This window comes from Pezoporus occidentalis, unplaced genomic scaffold (genome assembly GCF_034315485.1).
Source record: "Pezoporus occidentalis ecotype Australia unplaced genomic scaffold, CSIRO_AGI_Poc_V1 ctg27, whole genome shotgun sequence".
NCBI lineage: Eukaryota > Metazoa > Chordata > Aves > Psittaciformes > Psittacidae > Pezoporus > Pezoporus occidentalis.
This window is the reverse complement of record NW_026914611.1, coordinates 10,551,935-10,578,217: the sequence shown is the minus strand read 5'-3', so window position 1 is coordinate 10,578,217 and position 26,283 is coordinate 10,551,935. Positions and strand designations below refer to the sequence as shown.

The following is a 26,283-nucleotide window of genomic DNA, read 5'->3' as shown; positions in this document are numbered from 1 at the left end:
GTGCGTGCGGCGGGAGATCGGCCCGCCCCGATCCCCTCAGGCGCCGCGGGAATGGCTCGCTGAGGGGCCGGGCGCAGGGACAGAGCGGCAGCGGCCCCGCGATCCCCCGGCTCCGCTGCATGCAGCCGCGGCGCAGGCGGGACTGCCGCGTGCCGCGGTGAGGGAAGGCGGAAGGCCCCGGCTGCGCGTCCCCCGCGCCTCGGCGGTGTTTGTCCGCCGGGGGAAGCTCTGTAAATGCGTGGCCTGTGGCCGCTCTGCTTTGCCCTAGGAGCCGTGGTGGCGGCGGCGGCCGCGGGCGGCCGGCTGAGCGCCGAGCGCAGCGCGGTATGGGGGCCTGGGCTGCGCGCCGAGGCCGCCCTCCCCGCGCGGTACTTTTACATGCAGGCCGTGGACGCCGAAGGGCAGAGGTAAGCGCGGCGGGGAGGCTGCTTTGCACCGCGATGGTGGTCAGGAAAACATCCAAGAGATGGGTTAAAAAGTGCTTGGGTTCCTGCCCGCCACCCCATACCGGAGGGGCAGCGCGTCAGGCGCGGGGCAGCAGAGCTTCTTCCACGCCCTTCCCCCGGCATCGGCATCCCCCACTTGAGTGTTTGCGGGCCGCATCGTAATGGCCGGACCTCTCCGCAGCTTTGAATCGCAGCGGTGCCCCATCCTCAGCGAGGCTGACCTTGCCTGCCCGTGTCCCACCTGAACCCCTCTCGCCTTCTGAGCAGAAATGTGCTTGGGATTTTCGTGTAGATAGGGAAGGCTGAAGGCTCCCGACGTGGAGCTGTCACTTAGAAAAAAGCAAATTAATCTTTCTAGGGGTAAAAGCGAATTAATCTTTTTAGGCGTATCCAATTACTGCACAAGGGGATGGGATGGGAAGAGAGTGAAAAATGTTCAACAACAAAACGCATACTAGCATGTTAAACGTGTGCTAAATTAGTGTGCTAAATTTACGCACCAGCTTTCTCAGCTTTGTCAAAACCTGGACAGCAGCTAATACATTTAATTATGATATACTTGCTCAGGTGTCCAGCCTGTTTCCACTGTTAGGAGCATCAGTATTTCTCCTAAACGCATAGGCACATAATCATAAGAGTCATTCAGCAATTACTGGCCATTAGGTAAACTTGATTGGGACGAGACCAGTAGGCTTAGTTTTCAGAGGGCACTCACGGCTTTTCATTTCTACAGGAAAGAAACCCTGACTGTACAAGCTAGATAGGAGCTCAGAGTGCTTTTCCAGATTAAACACACTGTGGCATGTGTGAGTCTGGAAGCTGCCAATTCAGCTTATCTGAGAGTGTAAATATTTCCTGCATTTAGTTGAACTGGCAGCTCTCTAGTCTGGTTGGGAGAGTGTCAGGAAAGGTGAATGGGCTGCCAGGCTGCAATCCATTAGTTGAGCTATTCCCACCTCCTCTCTCTATCCCAAACTCTCCTTACATACTTGGGACTCTGTGTAAAGAGTGGAAGGAAGTTGGCAGATGCAGCATTTGTGCCAACTTTGTTAATAAATGTCATTTTGTCAACACATGTCAATGGTATGTGATAACAATGATTTTTAAAATTTTATTTGGGTTTATAGAGGTTTTTCTATGTATGGTGAATTTTAGCAGGATTTCATAAGTACATATTGAATTACACCATCCCACTATAATATTTTTCGCTACCAAGACATTGGCATTTGTAATATCCTCCCCCCCCATATAAGCTGCCATAATGATAAAGAAGTTTAACTTCATTCTTTACTTCCTTAAATAGTACTATGAAAATAAACATTTTGCTTGTGTATGTACAATAACAGACTTAATAAGCTGCTAAAGTGAAGCTTGTTTAGTATTATTTTTTCCTATATATCTATAGAATTATAGAAGGGTTTGGGTTGGAAAAGACTTTTTACAGGTCACCTAGTCAGACCTGCTTGCTGTAGGCAGGGACGCCTTCCACTAGACCAGATTGCTCAAAGCCCCGTCCAACACTGCCAGGGATGGAGTAGCCACAACTTCTCTGGGCAACCTGTGCCAGTGCCTCACCACCTTCACAGGGAAGAACTTCTTCCTAATGCCTAATAGAATCTACGCTATTTCAGTTTAAGACTGTTGCCCTTGTCTTTTCCCTACAGACAGGACACCAAGATGCATCTACCGAGGTCCATTTATCTGTGTGCTCTCTACCTTCCTATCATTTTGCATTTGAGCTGCTACTAATCAAGAGCTATGCGGGATTTTTAAAGGTGCTGTTTTCTGATATGAAGACTGTATTTCCAACACTGTTCAACATGTAGGGCACCAAGTGACTTTGGAGGTGTGTTCAGGAGCATCTTGGGTGGAACCTTTCTGATACCTTCTAACAGCCTGAGACATTTTAGGTACTCTAACAAAATTATCTTCACAAAAATCGTGCCTTGCTTGTGAATACCAGTATGTGCTCATAAAGACCTAGCATGGCTCAGTGAAGTCACCTGCCAACTTGAAAAGGAATAGAACAGACCAAGAAAGCTGTTGTGTGTTTTCTTTTTTTATTAAGCTTCCACTTGTTCTCTGGGCAGGTTCACTTCGTCACCAGGTGAAAATGCATTCCAGGTGAAGATCACTGCTCCTGAGGAACAGTTCACTCGAGTTGGTGTGCAAGTATTAGACAGGAAGGATGGTTCCTTTCTTGTGAGATACAGGATGTATGCAAGCTACAAAAGCCTGAAGATAGAAATCAAAACTGGAGATAAACATGTTGCAAAGTCTCCATATATTTTAAAAGGTAAGAAGCAGCACTACACACAGATTTCCTATTGTGGCTTTTCCTCACAAACTGTGTCCCAGAATGTCTTCTAGGATTAGCATAGCATTATGCAGGACCTTGGTACTTCTCCACACTATCAAATGCCATTGAAATTATGGATTCATTATAAACATTCTGTGCAGACTATTCAAAATAATAAACAAATGCTGTGATGCTGTTGCCTAGCAAATAACATCTAGAGAAGACAGCTCACACAGAAGCTGATATAGCTTTGTGTGACTCCACTGGAGTAAAAAAAACGTTCAAACGTGTCCATTTAGAGTTTCCAAAAGTTTGGTCCTAAGTAATGAATGCTCATGTCTGACCTTGTTTTGTGATCTCAACAGTTCAATGGTGTGACTTATTAAAAATAAGATAACTGTGTTCCTGACAGGACCTATTTATCATGAAAACTGTGACTGCCCTCAGGAGGAGAGCAGTGCATGGCTGGAAGAGATGAACTGCCCTGAAAGCATTCCACAGATTCAGAGAGACCTAGCAAATTTTCCCACTGTTGATCCAGATAAGATTGCAAAAGAAATTCCACAGAGGTTTGGACAAAGACAGAGTTTGTGTCATTACACCATCAAAGATAATGAGGTATGGAATGGCTTGATCTGAAGCCCATCTAGGGACTGGGTGGAAGTCATACAACTAGGCTGTCTGGCCGTCCCCAGTTGAAAGGCTTCTTGTAGCCAGTTCTTTAAGAAACTTCGTTTGCTTTTCTGTTCTTGAATACTTTGCAGTTTGTATGTGAGCACAACAATATCTGGCCTACTTTGTAAAGAGCTTTTTGTCCATGTTATAACTTAAGCACCGTGAAGGCAAATTACTTTCCAAGCAATCAATACAAGTACTGGGCACAGACCCCAGTCTCCTAAATGCTAATTCAGTTTCCTGTTCTCCGAGTAATATTGCTGTGGAGTGTCATGATCATCTAATTTGACATGCACCAATAAATTACGTTGAGCATAATTCTGAGGTACAGAAATGCCACTTTTATCTACACTGAGGATCAGAGCTGCAGCTCTTTTTAACACAACTGGACTGACTTCAGAGTTTCATGTGGCAATGAGAACAGTGGAACACAACAGAAACAGGCAACCAGCTTCTAATTCCATGAGACAGACCTAAAACATCTGCAAAAGCAAGCAAAGCTTGTCCTTTTCTTTTGGATATTTTCCTGTGATGAGTTAGAGAGATGAGCTTTCTAAAGCTTCCCAGCTGATTCATAAATCTGTACAGCTATACAATCTGTCTGACTAGTTACTAAGTGATTAAAAGAGCTCTAAATTGTGTCAGCGGTTCTCTGAAATGAAAACACCAGACCAGTAAAATCTGTGTTTATGTTCAGGTTTATATAAAGACGTATGGAGAACATGTTGGCTTCAGAATTTTCATGGATGCCATACTGCTTTCTTTGACAAGAAAAGTGAGTAGTCATTTATTCTATGTGTCCTGATCTATAGAAACCTGGGCTTAACAAATATACTTCATCATATTTGTTGCTGTTTCTCTTTAAAAGCTCTTGTTTTTTGATTAATAATGGAAAGGTCAGATGGATTTTCCTTGTTTGAAGTTGGCATTTTCTAGAACGCTCTCTGATCAGAGTAGCACAAATGTTAATTAATAACAGGCTTTTATAGGAGAGTTCAATAGATTTGGATACACTGCGGTTTGTTTTTTTTTCTGTAGACAAAATAAATCATCCTGCAGCATCTCATATAAAATTCTGCCTTTGCTAGTACCTTTTACAGGATGACTGAAGAAAAAAATAGAGAATGCATATTGTTCTCTATTGAATATTGTATGCCAAAAACAAAGACAGGGAAGGTTGAGAAAGAGTAGCAAAAGCCCAGGGGACCTCCCTTGATGTACAAGCTAAAAACAACACACAGACCCTTTCCTAGAGAAACTTTGGAAAAAAACCTGGCATTATGTATAAAGTGACAGAATATAGCACGACTATAATCACAAATATGTGTTACATAAAGAAAATAGTAAGAGAAACACGAAGAGATCCAAGTTAATACCTATTTTTGACTGTAGAATACAACACACTTTGTCTTTTTAAGAGGAGAGAAAGAAGAGAGAGTAGCTTCTGAAGTATGGTGGTGTTTACCTAAAAAAAAAGAAAAATCCTTAAAATTGTAATAAAAAATAAACACATTATTTATAAACAGCTGAAAGATAAGGTAATTGGTATGAAACAGCGTGGATTTATCCTTCCTTTCTGTAACAAGATAATAGGCCTCCTATATGGATGTCAAGTATCATAAGTTTAGTTAGGCTTTTGGGGGCAAGTCTCCCAAGGTTCTCATAAACAAGATAGGAAAACTGCCTTGAAGAAACTACTGTAACCTGTTAGATAGTCTTACTTTAACAATAGTTGCCAGTGTTTCCAGAGAGGTGAAAGGTGTCACAACATTATTTTTCAGAGATTTGTCCTAGGTTCAGTGCCCATTTAATAGCGTGGTTATATTTTGGCTGAATGATGGACTAGAGAATATGCTTATTGAATTTTCAGGCAACAAAAATGAAAGAATCTGCAAGCACCTCCTTGTACAGCATCGTAATTGAAGTATTTCTTAACAAGTAAGAGAAATTGTGTGGAAAAATGGATTAAAATAAAGTGACAAGGGCAGGGTATTACCCCAAAGGCTGGATAAATCATAAAGCACCTATTTTAAAATAGGAAGTGAGTGGTTATTTTCTGCAGAAAAGTGTGAAGGTTACAGTATCACAAATTTAACGTGAGTCAACAGTGGCATGCTGTTGCGAAAAGCTAAACACACACATGAGAGAAGCGGAAAGTAACCTTTCCCTTATACTCCGGATTAGTAATGGGTCAGTTCTGCTACTGTGCCTGCTTTTGGGTGTCAGCTTCAAGAAAGGTTGTTCAATTGCTGACATTGCACAGGAAAGGGGTAAGAATGACTAGTCATATAAATGCAGATTCATTTAAGTGGGGATTGTCTCATCTAAAAGGTATTTATAATTGAAAATGTTATAATCTAAAAAAAATAAAATTATATATTAAAATTATATATTTTTATATTATAAAATCATAAAAATATTATAATCTAAAATATTGTCTAAGGGAAGACATGAATGTAGCCTATAATTATCTAAAAGATTGCTCTAGGGAAGATGGAAGTAAGCTGTTCTCTGTGTCAGTAATGTTGGGCAAGAAATAATGGAATTAAATTGCATCAGAAGTATTCAGTCTAAATGTAGGGAAAGATTTGCTAAGTCCAAAGACAGAAACTGCTTACAGATCTAGTAAAGCACAGTTTGTCTCATCCCCATTAAATACTTCAGAATTTCTATTAAGACACTGTCACTGGAAAACAATAGATCTATTGAGTTGGAGAAGATTGACCCTGTTGAGTGATTCTTCCATTGAGGAGGCAGAGAAAATAAAATTTGTAGCTTTTCCATGTCCATTATAACCATTAGATGGCACTGTACTAATAAAGTTTAGTGCTGAAGATTAGAATGTGTAGCCAAGCCCCCTCTGAAATGAAGGTAAACAAGAAAACCTTTTTTGTCAGTCTGTATACTGAAGACAAAAAGTACTGCTTTGGGTGTCTTGTCTTTAGAATTTCTGGATGTCTCTGCCAAAGGCTTCGCCATGTTATCAAGTTAGAGAAGAATTATCATCAGCCATTTAAAAGGGTGTTTGATATTTGCTAAATTACTGATTTCTATCTTTGTCCATAAAGATAAACTAGAAACTTCATGAAACCTATTTGGGACACAGAAGAATCCTGAAATGTTAGCTTTTGTCCAGCCATTTGGATCTGAAGAATAAAGGGATTTGAGAGGAGAAATGCTTTCATACATATATATGTTGAGGAGTCAGGAATATGTTCAAACCCTTATTTTTATGTGTTATGTATATTTTGAGAATTATTAACATTCACAATTGTTCTTTCTTCAGATAAAATATTTTCTCGTGTAGGTGTTAAGATAGTTTTCAAAAAATGCCAGTATAATAATGGGATATTCATAATGGTCACATACCCAACCATGACTTATTAATGAGGAAGACAAAAACAAAAGAAAGATTATGTCACAGTGTGAAACCTGTGACATGCCTGTCTTGTAAAAATGGTAAACTTCTCATTTCATCTTCTCAAAAACAACTGCACAGCAAGAAGGCTGTTTGCCCATGCAAAGACAAGCTAATCTGACTTAGATTCTTTTGCTTTGAAAGCAGCAAGTGACGGCAATGTTAGCAGAGATTGATATTTAAAAAAAATTAGTGTCATGAAAGAGGTGAACTAAGAACAGATAATGGCATCAGTTCTGCACTGACATTATACATGCCTTCAGGCTTCCATAAAACTCAACCATATGTCACTTTCAGATTTCTGCTCTCTGAACTGAGTGCCCTGCCGTTTTCAGTTCCTCCACATAAGGCAGCTGGTCTTGTCCCTATCAGAGTGGACGCATTTCTTTGTACCTTCTCTTACTTTGTTTGCAAATGCCAGAACCGCACACAATGCTCAAGATGGGAGTACGTCTAAATTTCATATAGCAGCAAAAATGCCCTCTGTCCTGTTGTTACAACATTTCCTGGCCATCAGCAACATATTTTTCTTGCTTTTTGGCTACAACATTGATTTCAGATATGGTTCCATACTACCAACCATTTTAGATAAGTGAGGATGTTATGCTTAATAATTAATCCCAGCACTGACTAAATGTGGTCTTCCCATCATGGCTGTTCATTTCTGTTACTTCTCTTTTGTTGGATTTAGTCACCAGGCAGACACAGGGCAAATCAGTTCACTCATGTTACAGCAAACTCATTTACCAACCAACAGCAATTTTGCATACAGTCAGCGAGGTGGTTCACCTTTCCTAGGAACTATACCATGGCTTACTAGATCCCAGTGCTAGCCTGGTACAAAGATTGTGTGACCAGTCATGTAAAGTATAACAAGAGACCATCCTCTAAATTGGAGTGTTCCTATTCCTTAAAAAAAAAAAAAAAAAAAGAGAGCATTTATGTGACTTTAGTCTTTAAAAAAATATATTATCTTGTAGGCTTTATTCTGTGGTCTCAGTACTTCTAACATGTTTCTAAACTTCAGAGATTTATTACAGGTGCATTAAGTAGAGACCTGGCTATTTTTTCTCTTAGTGAGGTTGTTTTCAAAATGCAAGGTGTCAGCAGAACAATACTGCTTTGTATTAAAATGCATTTGTGCCTGCTTTGCTTCTGTTTAGGTGAAAATGCCGGATGTAGAATTTTTTGTTAATCTGGGGGACTGGCCTCTAGAGAAAAAGAAGTCACCACAGAACCTGCACCCCATCTTCTCATGGTGTGGGTCCAGTGAGTCAAAGGACATTGTCATGCCAACGTATGACTTAACAGACTCAGTTTTGGAGACTATGGGACGGTAAGAAATGGCTTAAAATTTCCACAAAATTCACAGCGAATGATTTTCCAAAAAGATGTTTGTATTAACAGTATATTGGTTTTATTTCTTCATTGAGACATTGGCATCCTGTAGGTAGGCAGTAACTGTGTAATCAATATCTTAACATTAACTAAGTTACAGATATAAATGGCATATTAAAATATTTCACTGTTTTATTTAAAAAATCAAAATTAATCTAAACATGTTCAAGTCATTGAAAACAGCACTTGGAAGGAATGCTTCAAGGGAAGTATTTTGTTTGCTGTGTTTCCCACCCATGAACATGTTAACAATTGGCCAGGTCTCTTTTTTCCTGATTTCCCAGAATCTTTTTTTTTCAACCTTTTAAAGCCCAGTGTAGCCAGATTTTTTTTTACCTAGGACTTACCATCTCCCACTTTGATTACTTACTGTAACTGGCCTTAGTAACTGCTCCATTGCCGTCCTGAAACACTACAAAGCCAACTTCTGCGAGTTCTTTGTAATCCATTTTGAACCTATTTCACTGCATTTAGTTCTGGTTCTTTCTTTCTTATCAAGGCTTTTTCTAAATTCCCTGACCCACCTAATTTATGTGTTTTAATTTAGCAAAGTCCTTAAGGAAGTGAAATATGTTGTACTGAGCTAATTACCCTGCATCACCCTCATCCGTCTGGCAACCATATACGCTTTTAGCTACTTTTTCCAGTGACAACCAAGTACTCTTTCCACATGCCATGTTGTTGTTGAACTAATGCCGTCTTGCTTCTGAACTTGACATTCATCTAGTTTTATTGCTGCAAAAATACAGATACAATACACAGACAGGTGTGTTCATGACTTACCTTTATCCTTGGTATTTGCCTATTGGTACTGTAACCTCCTTTAAGTAATTAAACTTAACAACATTTCCAGCAGACTTCACTATTAAATCACTTTTTTTCTCTCCTCCAGAGTCAGTCTGGACATGATGTCAGTACAGGCAAATACTGGCCCATCATGGGAAGACAAGAATACCACAGCATTCTGGAGAGGACGTGACAGCCGCAAGGAGAGGCTTGAACTTGTAAAACTCAGCAGAAAATACCCAGAGCTCATAGATGCTGCTTTCACAAACTTTTTTTTTTTCAAACACGATGAAAGCCTCTATGGCCCCATTGTTAAGCACATTTCATTTTTTGACTTTTTTAAGGTAAGACACTAATCATTTTTCATAGAGCTAGGTTCTTGGTGTATCCCATTATCAAATAACTTTGTAGGTATTACTGATAATAAAATGACCTTTAGATTTTCAGCACACAACTAGTAACAAGCATGAATAGGTATCCCTCCAGTGGGATTGCTGCTGTGTAGCTCTTACACAGGGGATGATGATGTTTGATTTACATCTGAAGGTTCTGTAGAATCTTGTGTAATCTATATAACTCCAAGTTCCTTTTTATTTTTTTCCTGATTCAGTGATCAGGACTACTAACATAACTAACATAGTGGGAAAATCAGTGGATGAAGTGGCACATCCCCTCTCACGTCCGAGGATGAGCGTCTGAGAATTTCTGGAGAATTTAATTGATGAAGCGGGCCTCTCTGTGTACCCTGCACTCTGATGAACTCCAATATAAATACTAAAAGCTACTTAACATTGACCCTTGCCTAGCTAGTCCTATATTGCTCAATATCTGCAAGTCAGTAATACCAATGCCCTCAGAATAATATAACCTAACCAAGCTGCTGGCATCTTGTGTTTGTTAATAACTGACACTCATTTTCTTTCCAGTATAAATACCAAATTAACATTGATGGCACAGTGGCAGCATACAGATTGCCTTATCTACTAGCAGGAAACAGTGTGGTGCTAAAGCAGGACTCCATCTACTATGAGCATTTCTATAACGAGCTGCAGCCATGGAAACACTACATCCCATTTAAAAGCGATCTGAGTGATCTACTAGAAAAACTGCAGTGGGCAAAAGATCATGATGAAGAGGTGAATATACATTTAGAAGTATTTGGCGATGTTTCTAGACAACATAGAGCAAAAATTGCATTGCTTTAAAATAAAAATCTATTAGGACTTAAAAATTATTGTAATCAATTACAAACAAGAAAAATACTTTTAAAAAGTATATAATACATCCACTAATTTGAAATTAAGTTGAACTTTGCAAAATTAAGAGTATATTCAGAGAATTACTTACTTTTAAAAGTAAGAATGCTTAAATAAAAATAAAGCCGTTATCCTAAACTGCCAACACTTAACTCCAGAATCAATACTGGCAGCCTGAAATACTGGGGTTTTTAGAATTTAAAAAATTAACCCAACTTTTATTTTCTTTGACAGGCAAAAAATATCGCAAAATCTGGACAAGAATTTGCAAGAAACAATCTCATGGGAGATCACATTTTTTGTTACTATTTCAAACTTTTCCAGGTTAGTACGTTTTTCATAGCTACTGCCACAAAACCAGAAATCACACAGAAAGAATGAAGGGCAGTGGAGCTGCTGGAAATTGTCCAGTCCAATACTTGAAGCCACAAGGCAAGCAGCAGCAATGGGAAACTTCAGTAGGTTTATGAACACTGTATGCAGTTATTTCCTATGAAGGCCCTTAAGGCTGGTGCTCTGGGAGAAGCAATCGGATCCCATAAATCTTGATCTAATCTGCAAGAATATGTTGCCCACAGTGATCAAAGAATTCCACCTCAGATGCACACCCTGTGATCCACAGCTGAAAATACCTGTGCATTAGCACTGAGATAACCAAAGCTCCAGTGTGCCACCAGAAGGGGCTCCCATCTACAGTTATGGGTCTGTTTACCATGCTGGATACACATGGAGTGTGTATACATATGGTTGGTTGCTTATGGAGTAATGATTGTGTAGCCCTGGAGTTTTTACGGAATTACTCATCTGGGCTGGTGCACTCTTTACAACCAGATGTACAGTCTAACGAGTTTATACATTAAGGATATCTTCCTCTTTTAAAACTAGGAGTATGCCAGCTTGCAAGTGAGCGAGCCAAAAATCAGAGATGGGATGGAGAAAGTCCAGCAGCCTGAAGATGACCTTTTTCCATGTACTTGCCACAGAAAAAAGGTACAGTACATATAGCAGTAAATGTAGCATGCTGGATGCTTTCACTATTGCTTCTACTGCATTGCTTAGCACCTTGTGGTATCAGTTACCAGACATTAGCACCTACTGAACTCAGAAACATGTCCTAATGTATTTGCAGGGCTAGACAGGTAAAATTTGGTTTCCAGTTAACTGAAAAAGTGTTTCTTGTTTCTTGACCGCAGGCCAAAGATGAACTCTGACATAAAGCAACCAAGTGATTTTTTTTGTATTTGCCTACATTCAGACTGCCTCTTAAGGAAAGAATTAAAAATTGGATTAAAATGCCAGCAGATAATGTCAGCAGATATTAAAGAAGTTTACAGTATCATGATCTACATATGGAAGAAAACCAAGTGCCCCTTGTTTCCTTTTTATCTTGTAACGGTTGCAGGGCCTTGTTCAAAGCATTTTTGTAATTTTTTTTTTAATAAAAAAATATGTTTGTATCAGTCACATGTTCCTGTCCTGAGACACCATGGAAATGCAGATACTTCTTACTTGTGCTTGTTATTTTCACAGATGTACTGTCAGTGAAACCAGTTTCTTTAGCAGTATGAAAACAATTAAGTAGCGTTGGGCAGTGACCACTGAAACTAAACTGATCATTGTTTCAACAGTCTAGTCTACTCTGATTTTAGAACACCTGCTTTCCACTGATGCTAAGTAATTCAGCTGTTACTTCTGGGCATATCAATGTCATCTAAAAATGATCCATAGGTGAATTTAAAGTCTAGTCTAAACTTACCAAATTCTAAAGTTAATGAATATGCTTCCAGTCCAAAGTGAAGATTTACCAACGAGGGCTGCATCAAAAGGAGCGTGACCAGCAGGTTGAAGGAAGTGATCCTGCCCCTCTACTCTGCTCTCATGAGACCTCACTGGAGTATTGCGTGCAGTTCTGGTGTCCTCAGAGGACAGAAGAGGGCCACAAGGATGATCAGAGCACTTGAGCACCTCCTGTATGAAGACAGGCTGAGAAAGTTGGGGCTGTTCAGCCTGGAGAAGAGAAGGCTGCGTGGAGACCTCATAGCAGCCTTCCAATATCTGAAGGGGGCCTTTAGGGATGCTGGGGAGGGAGTCTTCAGGGACTGTAGCTATAGGACAAGGGATAATGGGTTTAAACTTTTAAACAGGGGAAGTTCAAGTTAGATATAAGGAAGAAATTCTTTACTGTAAGGGTGGTGAGGCACTGGAATAGGTTGCCCAAAGAAGTGGTGAATGCTCACATCCTGGCAGTGTTCAAGGCCAGGCTGGAAAGAGGCCTGGGCAACGCGGTCTAGTGTGGGGCATCCCTGTCTGTGGCAGGGGGTCGGAACTAGATGATCTTAAGATACTCAAACACTAGCCAAAAGCATTTATTGAGTGGCCTGCATTAGTAAGTGGTGTACAGTTATTTGCACAGAAACATGAAAAACGATGCTGCCCTGTTTTAAAATATTTTGTGAACTTTCCGTCCTTTAAAAAGGTCTTTATTGTTTTGCATTATTTTTCATTCATACAAAAAAAGTTTTATTTGCATTTACACTTAGACCTCTGAAAACATGTTTAAAAAAATACACCTCTCAGAAAAAGCAACCGAATTTGCCACACTAAGGAAAAACTAAGTGAAGACATTGCTTAAAAACTGCAAATCATTTGTGCTCCAGTTCCATATTCTTTCTAAGCCATGAAAACACTTGGGCATTTATTTCTTCCATGACATCTTCTGCTGTTCGTCCTTTGACTGCCATCCCATGGTTTGCTTTATCAATCCAGTGGATTTTTATAGGGGCTTTCATTTTGCTTACCACACCTTCTAGCAGTTGCTGAAGAGAAAGTAAGAATGAAAAAGTCAGAGGATCACAGCTGCTACAAACTGCAACTCCTGCATCTCTCCTGCTTTGCCTGTGCAACACGTTAACAGGCAGCTCTCAAAAACAAAACAGATCTGCATGCACATTAAAAACACCTTAACAGAAAAGATGTGATGATCCTGTGTTCACTAATGGAATGTGCTCAAAGGTTCACTCCCCCTCAAAAGCAGAATTGCAGGAAGTCAGAACTTCTAAAGCTGCAAGTGACAACCCTGTGCAGGCTCCTTCCCCACAATGATGAAGGAATCTACTCTTGCTGCCGAAGGGTTGCGCCAGCAATAAAATGTCAGAACTTTGCAATATAATTATATGGAGACTGGCCTTAACTCCCTTCAACTCTCTCAGCAAACACATCTAAGAACCAGCTCAAAAAGTCTTAAGAGCTTTCCCCATTAAGAGGGCACTCCAAGGATCTGCTCTTTGTTAGCCTGACTTATTTTGGTGACAACTCCTCATGAAAGCATTGACTCCTTAGAAACTGCCCAAGCATGGAAATGCCAATTGCACATGTTCCCAAATTCAAGCTGAACTGTTCAAGAACAACAGGTACCATTTTGCAAGAGAACAAGGCAGAAAGCCACTGTATTTGCACCACCACGCTTCCTGATGTCCAATGACGTTTCCTACCCAAGGCTTCCTTCAGAAGATAGATAGATAGATAGATAGATAGATAGATAGATAGATAGATAGATAGATAGATAGATTACACAGAGAGAGAGAGAAGGCTGTTAATCAAAGTCACAGCCATGCACACCAGTACAGGTGTCACTGGGACTCATTCCTCCCTACTGCCCCTTCACAGCAGGATTTACAAGGGTACTCACTTTTTCACACATCTCATCTGCTGATCCTGAGACAAACAGCACTGGACACCTGATCAATAATAAATCTTCATCCCGGAGCTTGGACTGAAGTCTTGGTCGATGCAATGGGTAAGATAAACATACAAGACCTTGAACGAAGTCATCATCATCATCACCGTGGCTAAGCTGACGTACCACAGATGCAGCAGCTCGTGAGCCCATGGAGCGGCCTTTCTCCCATGTTAAAATAAAGGAAAAAAGTACATCTGCTGTCACCTCATCTACATTCTGTTTGAGTAAACAACTAAAAATGAGTGTATTTCAGCCAGCGGTAGTAAAAAATGCTAGAGATAATTTTATTCATCTACTCCATGAAAAGTATTAATCTTAATTTCAATATTTTCTTCTAAAATATTTGTCTGATTATATGATGATTTTACATCCCCCCTTAAAAAAGAAGGGGGGCAGGGAAGGAAAAATAAATAGAGAGGGATCCTTTGCAATACTGGAAAGAACAAAGCCCATCCTAGGGGCAGAAGGAAGAGAGAGACAGGTCCTGTACTCCAGACCCTTGAAATCTGAGATAGCAGTGCTAGTATCTTGCACAATTTTTGTTTTTACAACCTTAATTGGCTCAAATTAAAACCAAATATATATGCATCTTACTTCCCAAATAAATCCAGCAAGTGTTTATGCACACCTCAAACTTCAGCCTACAAGTAGAAGGGAGGGATAAAATACTGAAGTGTGAACTTGTAGTGTGAGGTCAGTTTACAACAGCAAGGTGGTATCAAAATATCTCCTCAAAGAGAAGGCATATGAGCTGACAATGCTCTGTAACTGAGTGTTAGAAGTGGCTGATTCCAGTGGGATTATCTTGCATCAGCGCAGATTAGTCAGAGAATTTTCAGAGTTTCCTGTATCAAGTTATTCCTAATCACACCCATCTATTTCCCTTTTCACATAACTCTTTTTTTTTACCAGCCACTAGGTTTCATCTACCAAAACTACCAAAACCTATTTTGGGAAAATGGTTTTCCATATATCAGTAACCAGAATTCTTCAAGACCTGCAGTTAAAAGGTACAGACTGATTATCAAAGAACACATGCCCTGCAACTTATAAGTGACAAGGAAGTTTTCTCCCAAAGTACATGGTTGTACTAATGCTCTCTCCTTCCTGCTCCTGGAGTGAAATCTGTGGCATCACAAGGAGGGTCAACAGGTCTGGAATCTGAAAACAGCAGCAGGTTGGATGTTCCCATGTGTGACCCCAGCAGCAGTGAGACAGCCGAGCTACACACCTGCCCTGTGCAGCCACCAGCTACTGGGCTGGTAGCATTCAGCTCCAGGTTAAGAGACCCAAAGAGCTGCCAGCAGGCTTTGCACCACTGCTCCCAGTGGACCACTAATCAATTAATGAAGGTTAGAACATTAAGCTGTCAACAAAGGGCTGGACTGCTCTCCCTAGGCAACTGACCAGTGGGGCTTCATTCAGCTTGTTTCCATGTCAGACAGCAAGCTTTTAGTGCCACCTCAGACTGAAACCTGTCATCTGCATCTGTTCATCCACCTCCTACCAAAGTAGGACAGACTTCGACAATGGAGTAATTACATATTATCTTTAGAGACAGTATAGGAGTGAAATTTACAGATAATAAAAACAATACCTGCAAGGAAGACACCTGAAAGTTTATAATCATCAGAAAGCTTTAGGTATTCCTAAAGAAATGAGATAAAGAGAAGCATTACAAGTTGGAATTAAGACAGCCGGAAAGCTAGGGATTGTTTTGTTTCTAGCTACTAAGCACAAAACATGAAGCTCTTTCAGCACTGCAGATTAAGCAGAAACCAGATACATACAAGTTGCTCTCTTCTTTTTTCATACAAATAATTTCCTAACATTTTGCAGCAACAACATAATAAACATAAGCAATTTCACATTAGCTCTCAGCCAAGTTTAAAATATCAGATGCCCTATCCAGTTACCAAAACATAAACAATTACTGTGTATCAGCTTACAGTAACAAACCAGAAGCACACTCTTAGCTTGTAGAAAGGCAAAATTAAGTTAGCAAAAGTGCCCTTCACAGAGGTCATGTATTTTCAATGAAAAGATTAAGACACAGTCAGTTATCTGTCAGTTATTTCTGACAGAAAAGATATTCAGCAACAAATTTTTCAGTTTTCAGGAGGTAACTAACCAGATGTTATTTTAGCAGATGCCTTTGAATTGCCTTTGCACAGCAGCAAATGAGTATAAACTCACTAACAATATGTTCTTCATACAAGACTAGAGAACATCTCTAGCAAAGTCTAACTTCAAAATTAATGTACATAAAATCACAATTAATTCCTTAATAACTGCATGTAATTCCCCTATAAAAATGTCTGATGCTCAATGCAAAGTGCTCAAGCTGCCTTCCCATGCCCCAGTAAAAGCAGCTAGATAATCAGGAAAAAATTTCCCCTCCTTCCTACATGTTCCAGAACAGGAAGATACTCTAAACTGGTACTATCATAACGAAACATTGCTCATTTTAACAGAACCTAGGTACATAAGAACACCTTAAATAAGGCAGCAGCAGCAAAGTAAACACACACATGTAACAGTTTAAACTGTTTTTGAAATCAAAAGACTATTTAGGTTATAGGCCTCTCATATGCTACTCCTAATCTCTTGTGCTTCAACTCCTCCTGTGACCTGGAGTCCCCTACTCCTTCCCCAAAGTCTTGCTCTCCCAGCTACCGACCCCCAGAGGCTCAGCACAATTCTCAGGTTGGTTTTCCTACATAAACTGCTTCCAAAGCTGTTTCCCTTAATTCCCCTCCCCTCACCAAGTCCTTGCAGAACACCCATCTCCTGTTTCCATCCTAAATACGTCCCTTTTTTCAAGCTGTAAACTCTCTCATAAAACACCCTTGCTTTCTTCACATCCTTTTCTCAAGCTCTTCTTTCTCTCCTGGCACCCAAACCCATATATATGCTACTGCCCATATAAAAATTGATCCTACTGTTCCTGTTCACAAGCAGTGCTCCATTTAGCTAATCATCACTTCTGCTTTTCCTGCTGTTGCTTGACTAATCTCTGGTCATGATTTAAGAAACCCAGAAGATGACACCCAGGGCAGAATTTGGTCACTTCCTACCACAACTGTGTTGAAGGCCTTAGCCCTATAAGCAATGTTAAGGCCTTTACAAGTAAATCGTAGGCACAGGACTCCACGGGATGCAAGACAGGCTGCCAAAGACACTAAGTGAGGGAAGTTCATATCTCCTCCAGCTCCATGGGTAAGAATCACTCCATATGTTGGTTTCTTCTCTGGAACAGAAAAGACAGCATCGAGATACTTGTTTCCAAAAGGTACTTTCACTTTAACCTGCAAATGAAACAAAACCCATTATAATTTAAAAAAAAACATGTTTCCAGTCTACACATTATAACAAAGAGCAATCAGACAATTAAGAAAGAAGCCAAAACTTCAAGTCCAATTTCATTTCTTCTGTTTAGGAGTACTAAATGAGTAACTCTACCTCTGGCTCAAATGTGTTCCATGCAATAATGGCAAGTCACTTTATCACTCCACACCTTATTTTTTCCATTAGAGAAGGAATCATCCCCAGCTTCAAAGGATTCTTCAAGGCATAAACTCTCAACCTTCTCTGTATAGCTATTTGAGAGCTAACTGCCATATTTGACTTGAATATTAAGTCTTCCACAGTAAGAAACATTAACTCTCTGTAAGACTTAAAAATAAGTAAGAAATATGAATTCTTCTATAACTACAGTTTCCTACAGTGGAAAAAGTATTTTTATCTCACATGTCCCACTGATATTATTAACTATAAGAATTAAGGAAATGTCTACACATTTATTACAACCGAATTACTTTGGGTCTGTAGAGCCATATGGAGTATATATGATTAAGAGAACCCCATGCTGACAGCAACTATTTCATACTGTAGCTGTAGGATCGATGTACAAGCTTCACTACCAAGGGAAAACACTACAAATAGTATGAAAAATGGATTTGAATACACTAGGTTTAGAAATTGCAGGCAACTATAAGGAAAACATTTTTTTTTCCTCATAACGTGCTCCATAATAACTGATGGCAGATGTCACAAGATACATATACATACTTCATGTATACCTGATATTGTAAGATAAGCATTTACCCTCTAACTAGCAGCCTGAAGCACAGAACTACATGACATGAAGACAGCCCAGCAAACACTGTCAAGTGACACAGTGGTACGCACACTGTGGAGCAGCTGCCTGCATATGGCACCTCTATATAGAAACCTGCTTTAGTGGAAGGTGCTCCTGCCCAGGGCAAGGGGTGTTGGAAGCATGTATTTTTAACACCCCTTCCAAGCCAAACCATTCTATGATTATACAGTCAAAGACTGAGCTTTCATCAAGGACAGGAGACGGCACAGGTTCACATAAAGCCAGCTTCAGGCTGGCAGAGAGCCTCGTCGCGACAGACATCTGGAGTAGCTGAACGAGGCATCAGGCCAGCTGATGATCTGCTGAATGACAGAGGGCTGCAGAACGAGTGTCCCCGTATGTGCTGCAGCGGCTCAAAGTTAAAACACCCCAGGGCAGAGAGGAAGTACTATTTCATTCCACAGCTGCCTCCCGAAGGGTCTCTCTGCTTGGTAATGGTCCTACAGAAGCACAGGTCAGGGCAGGAGGAGGTTGTCAGTGGCCTCAGAGAGGCCTCTGCCAGCTGAAAGCGGGGAAGGCCGGCCAGAAGAGAGCAGCCGAACAGAGTCATGGCAGGCGGCTTGTCAGCCGGGGCTGCTGCTGCCCGAGCCCCAGGCCGCTGCTGAGTGAACGCACCAGCCTGCACCGGGTTCAGCCAGCATCCACCTCCGCGCATCTGCTGGGAAGGGAGGGGAGGGCAGAGCGGCAGCGAATCCACCCCCCTGCTCTCGGGGCTCTCCCGAGGGGCACAGCAATTCCTGGAGGACGCCACAGAGGCAAAGCAGACCCAGGGACCCGCGGCCGGCTGCTCCACTGCGGCCTGCGCAGAGTAGCCCGAGTCTTTCCGACTGCCGGTGACCCCCCGGGGGCTCGCCCCGCGCTCGGGGCCTCACGAACCCCTTGCTGCGGCCGAGGAGAGCCACCCTCACCCGCTGTCCCCCCCGCGGGTGTCCCCGGTACACAGACTGCTGAGTACAACCCCACGACAGCGAACCCCAAGCAGCGGCGGCCATACCTCTGCCCACCCGCCCATGCCGCTGCGCAGCGTGACGTCACGTGAATGACAGCCTTCCCCTCCATCGCTTGAGAGCACTTCCCGCGGGGGGCGGATACCGCTGTGTTTGATTGGTCTACAGATGCACAAGGCTCCGCCCACAAGGGCGGGGATAGGCTGCTGGCTTGGGAGCAGGGAGGTGATGGCGTAGGGCGGTGTTGGCTGTTTGTGGGGGGTATGAGGCGATAGAGGGGTGAGGGTTGTCGCTGGGCTGGCCGGGGCCAGGGGGCAGCGCGATTTGATTCACTGCACATGGAAAACATGGGCTGCTGTTAGTATTACTGAAGAAATAAAGCAAATTGCTTCGGAATTGGTTGGAAAGTCAGGTTCTTGCTGACTGCAAGGAGTACAGGTGTGATCCTTGCTATGAGTTAGGTGTCGGAGCCACATCAGGCGATCCCTCTGGCAGTCGTCAGCGCACTGAGTCTACGTGGTGTTCACAAAGGGGAGAGACAGACTACATGGGTAGTATTTTAGGTACCAACATATTGCCATCCCCTGGGCTGACTATTGTACCATGAAAAATCTAGTGTGCTCAAAACACAGTCTTAAACTGATGGAAGATGGCATCAATATTCTACAACAACACTCGCGGTATATATATATTGTTTCACAGATAGAATCACAGAATGGTTTGGGTTGGAAGGGACCTTACAGCTCATCCAGTTCCAACCGCCCTGTCGTGGGCAGGAACACCTTCCACTAGACCAGGTTGCACAAAGCCCCCTCCAGCCTGGCCTTGGACACTGCCGGGGATGGAGCTGATTACACAAAAAATTCTAAAATCTTACATGGAAGGTATTTAGTCAGAGATCACATTTATTCCATCATGAGTGTATAAAGCTTACATAAATTAGGATACCCTTTTGCTTAACTGATCTAAGGCGCCATCAACAAATGGAATTACGTTTTTCACTTACCATCTGCTGGAAAATAAGCACATTTTGCCTTGTGCTCCAAGTGTCTTGCTGTGCCTCTGCCAGTTAGATATCGTCAAACATTGTCATCCAAATGTTGCAGCCCTATGATAAGTGAACCCATCAGAGCAGCTGGGGTGTACCCACTATCCTGGTGACCACCCTGCCCTCTGAGGACTGCCGACCTCATAGGCAAATTCCCGGCCCAGGCATTATTATTGTAAAGTGTAAGTGTTAGGGGCAGAAGTGGAGAAGTTCAGCTGTACTCAAACTGAAAAAGACAGGAAGGTTTGTTTGTCTAAATTTCTACCTTGCCTTAAGAAATGTCGAGCTAAAGCAAGATGCAGGAGCAGAAAGCTGAATGAAAAGCACAAGCACAGCCTGCATGAGTTGTATACCTTTCACTGGGAGCTGAATGGCAGACAGTGTTCAGGTAGTGGCTCGAGCCATAGCTCACATCTGGGGGGTCCAGCAAATTAGGGGAAAGAAGATGCTGCAATAATGCCAGATTAATTTACCTTGGGTGGAGATCACACTATTCTGATTAATACTTAATGTCCATTAAGCCTTTATAAATGAGATGGTTAGCAAAAGAGGACTGTGAAGAATTGTTATCCCAAAGCAGTTACAAACTGAACTTCAACTCAGAACACAGTAATGAAAGAAAGAAGAAAAAGAGTTAACAAAATCTTCATATTCTAGTTTTTTCTAGTTCATTGCTTTCCTTCTTGTACTAAATGGATAATGTGCCCTGGTAATAATTAATAATTTTGGTGGTGTTTTCTTCATTCTTGGTCTGATTTTTGCATTCTCCCTTTTCAATTTTTCCTCCCTGTTCAGTCCACCTGCTGTATTTCCTCTGCTTTATTCCATACTGTTTTCAGAGTGGTCCTTGAGGATCGTGCCTCCCATTAAATAGATACACGTCTAACCCCTCTCCACTGGAAAACTATTTTCATATTCTGTCTGCATGCAGCAAGCTGCTGTTGTCCCAAATCTGTGTTTCACCTGGCCTTCAAGAAGCCAATAAATACACAGGGTCTAGGTATTTATTTATTCATGCCTGCAGAGATGGGTGCTAGCTTTGTGGAATTACCACCCTTGTACCTAGGTATTGGTTTTTAATTCTGCAACATTTCTAGCTCCTCAGAATTAGGTTTCCGTGCTTTTAGGGGGACCTTTAAGTAGATTCTGGTTGATTTTCAAGTGTTCTGAGTAACCTCTGAAATCCAGAAGTATTCACTGCCAGCAGTAATTGAAAATCATAATTGCTTTCCTTTACATGCAAGTATGAGTCAAACATGAATTAGGAGTTTACGTTTAAGCTCCCACCTTTGAAGATACTGACTATAAATCTTTTCTGAACTTCTGAATTAATGCTTTCAATTCATTATCTAAGAAAACATGGTTTCTTAGATGTGTGGCTTCATTTGATAACTAACCTTACATCACTCCTGGAAATAGATGTTTATTCTGAAAACAGTATGTGGTGTATAATAATCTAAATTTGACACAAAGTATGAAAATTATGTAAGGTATGTGGTTGGACATGTCTCAATGAGAATATATGTTGTGTATTCTTATAACCTATACACTGCTGTAAGAACCTCTGACAGATTTGATATACCAAAGACAGCTGGGTTTGAAGAAACAGTGGCTGTTTATCAAAGAATGACATTATCCACAGCCTAAACTTGGGACCTGTTAACTTTCAGTAGCACATCAGACAATCCCTGTTCTTTTCCTTGGATTATAAATACAGCTTTTCATACCAGAGACTTACATTTTACGCAATAGGGACAACAGAGATGACCTTTCCCACTAATCTTGTATTGGAATGGGTTTGTTTAGAAAAATGTATAAAAATAGTTATAAAAATATAAAGTAGTACGGGGCTTTCGTGTATTTCAGCACAAAATAAATGAAGGCTGAAGGGCAGGGGATCAGAAACAGTTTTTTTTCTATTCTTAAAATTTTTAATAAAAGACCATCAGAATTATATTTTTTTTGCTTTAGGCTGGAGACATACATGTTTGTTTTAAAAGTTCAACTCTCACTCCGACTTAGAAACTTTACTTTTGCCTAAGACCTTACATTTTTTTCCTTTCCGGAGGATGTGGGTACAGAGCAACACATAAATAATGCTGAGTAACTTTTACCTATTGTAGCATGCTTGTTGAGGGGCTTTCCTCTGTGAAAGAGGAAATTATGGGCAGGCAATAAGCAGAACCACCATAATGTGCTGAAAAATACAGGATTTTAGTGTGGCGTGTAAATCCCTATGTCTTTACAATGAGCTGGAGAACTTGGCATTAATTTTCCACAAGAAGGGTGGAGGAGCAAGGCAGATGCTTACATTCGGCAGATATGAACATCGACCACCAGTAAGGTCAGAAACTGTCTTGGCTATAACTTCCCTTGGGACCTTAGGCTAGATAGAAGGTGAATTACTGAAACCATTTATTAATGATAATTCTGTAATTCAGTCTGATGAAATGTATTTATTAAGCAATTTCTTCATTTGATATTGATAACGATATCGTTGGTTTATTATTCTAGTTTTTCCTGTGATCTCAGGTTTCTCATTATGTCTGTCCGTCATTAATTAGCCTATTCAGACTGCAATACATCAATAACACACTTGCTGTCATGTATATTTGTTAGATACTGATTTTTATGAATCTGTGATATGTCTGGTGTCTCTTCTGGCATTATACTGATCACAAACTCTGTGAGCACAGATGACATCAGGTAACAAATATGCAATGCATAAAACTGTCTTTCCATTTCAAACTGTCTGAGACTCTGGGAACATTTCTGGCTTTGTAATTGTAGTGCTAAACTGAAAGTCTTCATTTAATTAAGGAGGGTGTCATCATAACGCGTGCTTCTGGATGGCAGCTTTTGGATGCTATACATTTCTCAGGGTGTTTGTTAGGGATTTTGTATTCCCTCATTGCTCTCAGTAAGTGCAACCATGTTGTTTTCCAGTGGCAGCTGTTACAATTTATTCATGTGCTGGGACTGCATGGTGGACTGCTGGCAAGAGGTCACTCTGGCTATTCTCTCCCCTTGGCTGGCAGTGAACTGACCTGGCCAACAGCCAGTGGAACAAACCTTTCTGCTCCCACTGCTTCAAGGAAAGGATTAATAGTTGTGGCATGTTGGTACAATCTTTGAGTGCTGAACTCAATTCCACGTATATTTTCACTCTGGCATTTCACTCTGTTTATATCTGTTGCTTCTTCAAGAGATTAGCATGGGTAGGGATTGTAAAGAACATTATTGTCACTGCTAGGATTACCGTTATTGTGAACACTGTGTTAAGATCTGAGACTCTTTAACATTTACTTCTCAGTCCAAAATACTGATACCCTCTGAAGTCATGTCATTAGTCATCCAGGGGAGTTATTTATCAGGTGATTATTAGTATTTATAATTACAAACACAGTGTTACAGCCCCCAAATACAGGAACTCTGAACATTTTGCATCTTGTTGCAAGCTCCTAGGCTGTTTTCACTTCCATTAATAACTTGATTCATTCCAAGATGCAGAAATTTACACTGACCCTGTCTTTACCTGTAATTCACAGAGTCACACAGGTCAGAAAATGAAGCCCTTTGTTTATCTGTAAATTGTCAGAGCATTGGCAACTGCAGAGTAACCCTGAGGCTCTGCAGATGTCTGCCATCCCTTCCTCAGTTACCAGTCCTCCAGGTCATTTCTTTCGTTTGTACAGACATTCACCTTCTAACCCCATTCTCTAAAGCATTCCAGCAGTCCCTCTCAGCCTCACATTACCTGTACGTTTAAGAAGTACATTGCCTACTCTGTAGCTCAAGATATTTCTAAATATGGTGAGTTTCAGAAAGGAGGACATGGAACTCTCTTTGATTTATTCTTGTGTTTTGATGGTGCTGTTCTTACACCACTGAGAAGTGTTTTCTGTTGAAAGTTTATTTCATGTTATCTTGAACAGCCTAGTTGATTCTGTGATTCCTTGATTCTCTAGTCTGATGGAAAGAAGAAGTGGAACATTTATTAAAGTCAATATATACTGCTCTTCACAAAATCTGCTACTCTGGGGTAGGAGGAAAGTAATTTGGTTTGACACAGCTTAGCAAATCCATCTTGGGTACTGTTCACCTTTAGGTAGATTTCAGTGTACACAAAAGTGTGTGTTTGCTTTAATAGTGCCTAGGAACTGAAGTTAAACTGAAAGGTCTCATTATTAACTTCTCCAGATTTTCCTCTTTTAACTTACACATTGTCATGAATTCACATATGTTAAGAGGACCTAGTTTGCTACCAGCTATATTCTTTTGATTACAAACCCCCATACTCATCATACATACACACATGCACGCTGAAAGTGTTAGCAAGCAAGGAAATGACTCTCTGAATGTCTGTTAGCTACAGATGTGGCTATGGATGGCCCCAGGCAGAACTTTCTAGAAGTATTGGTACTACTCAGAGCTATCTTATAGTTCAGACATCACTGAACTGTGCTCAGTGATTTCTGGGTGGGGGAATGCTTAGTGTCATGCAAAGCTACGCTCAGTGCTCAGCAAACTAGTGAATTCATCTTGGTGTATGTGCTCCCTGCATCAGTGTTCTCAGGAACATCTTAGTGCATTTGATAATCCATGTAAGTGGGTATTCTTGAAGTCCTGTGTTTAGTGCCATATCTAAAACCAATCTGAGCATACCTGGAGAGATGATGTTTGTCTTGGAGTTAAGTACCTTTGGTGCCGATCTCTTTATTTACAAGACCTGCTCTTCTGAGCACAGGAGAAATCAACCACAGAGAGATGATGTCCTGCCTTACAGCCCTCCTGTGTTCCAGCCACACCACTAGCTGAAAAGCCTTCACCCTTTTCTTGGGTCCTTGTACCCATACTCTCTGAACAGAGCAGAAACTTCCCACTTTCTGTTTCTGGATACTATATCTTTTCCATCTCAGCTGTCCTGCATTCACCCTCCTTTCTTTTCTGCAATCTCCCACTCAAGGAAGGGCCAGTCTGAAGCAGTGTTGTGCAGGAGCTTTCAATCCCAATCGGGTCTACTGTCACCTCAGTTCTTACAAGTGTTCTCATCTTCTACAGTGAACTGGAAAACAATGGTTAAGTGTGGTCTCACTGATCGCTGCCCCACCTGTTTGTGCTCTGCAGTTTTACATGTAAAATTTATGAGATGCATAGAAACTTGATCATTATATGGTGACCAAACTAAGAATAAGGCTCTTTGAATAAGGCTGAAAGATCTTCTCTGACTGCTGTTTTCTTCTCGTGCTAGGGTCACTCAGCTGGAACTCAACTGAAGTTAACGGATCAAAGCTGTTATAAATTGTGTAGGAATGGCTTTTGCAGCTGTTACAGAATCTTCGATAGGCTGGAAGAGAAGATTTGTGAATGGTGCAGGTAGTAATGCTCACATCATACATGTGACATGTTTAAATCCAAAGCCTCATAAGAGCTTCTCTGATACACCACTGAATGTGTCCTGACATATTTCTTTGAGCTTCTGGCTATGTGACATTCACCATTCCAAAACCCTGAGCTCCACTTGAAGTTACGGGTTGCATGTCACAAAACCTGCCTTCTTTTTAGAAGGACTCATTCATTCCCAACTAGAAAATCTTCCATAAGATGCTGCAAGGGCAACAAATTACCGGAGTCCACATGATAGCTTTTAAGCTCAGATGTGTTTTGCACTTCTTTTCCTCAGGACTTGTAACTCAATAGATTGTATGACATGAACAAGTTTAAAAGAAAGATGAAGCACAGGATTTCCTCCATGATGAGTACCACAAAGATCCCATACCATCACATGGCTCTTATTTATGTCAGACTCATCATCCCAGTTTTAACCTTTTAACCAGACATGCAGCCTTGCACACCTAGTTACTTCAACAAGCAAAGCCCAATCATTTACTTTGGAGACTGGATCTAAGATCACAGGTGTCTTACATGTCTGTTCTGCAATTAATCCCATTAGCTGAAAACTAAACAGGATGACCATGAGCCAACGCTGTGCCCTTGTGGCCAAGAAGGCCAATGACATCCTGGGGTGTATTAGAAGGGGGGTGGTTAGTAGGTCGAGAGAGGTCCTCCTTCCCCTCTACTCTGCCCTGGTGAGACCGCATCTGGAATA

The 26,283-nt window shown here is 41.1% G+C and overlaps 2 protein-coding genes across 3 annotated transcripts; one reads left to right on the top strand and one right to left on the bottom strand.

The window, feature by feature from the left end:
• POGLUT2 (protein O-glucosyltransferase 2) lies at nucleotides 1-11,738 on the top strand. Of its 2 annotated transcripts, XM_062624708.1 has the most exons (10): nucleotides 1-407; nucleotides 2,537-2,742; nucleotides 3,158-3,363; nucleotides 4,118-4,195; nucleotides 8,002-8,174; nucleotides 9,129-9,366; nucleotides 9,949-10,158; nucleotides 10,513-10,602; nucleotides 11,164-11,268; nucleotides 11,472-11,738. In XM_062624708.1, the coding sequence occupies exons 1-10, from the start codon at nucleotides 235-237 to the stop codon at nucleotides 11,487-11,489; spliced, it is 1,497 nt and encodes a 498-aa protein (XP_062480692.1). In that variant the 5' UTR covers nucleotides 1-234; the 3' UTR covers nucleotides 11,490-11,738. The 2 variants fall into 2 exon arrangements, with proteins under 2 accessions (XP_062480692.1, XP_062480693.1); XM_062624709.1 differs by lacking the exons at nucleotides 2,537-2,742; nucleotides 3,158-3,363 and having other exon boundaries at nucleotides 4-407.
• Nucleotides 11,739-12,742: 1,004 nt separating this feature from the next.
• TEX30 (testis expressed 30) lies at nucleotides 12,743-19,260 on the bottom strand. The gene is made up of 5 exons (XM_062624707.1): nucleotides 19,174-19,260; nucleotides 17,095-17,325; nucleotides 15,615-15,666; nucleotides 13,967-14,175; nucleotides 12,743-13,094 (listed from the first exon to the last, which is right to left on the bottom strand). Exons 1-5 carry the CDS (start codon nucleotides 19,189-19,191, stop codon nucleotides 12,921-12,923), a joined length of 684 nt encoding a protein of 227 aa, XP_062480691.1. The 5' UTR covers nucleotides 19,192-19,260; the 3' UTR covers nucleotides 12,743-12,920.
• Nucleotides 19,261-26,283: the final 7,023 nt, after the last annotated feature.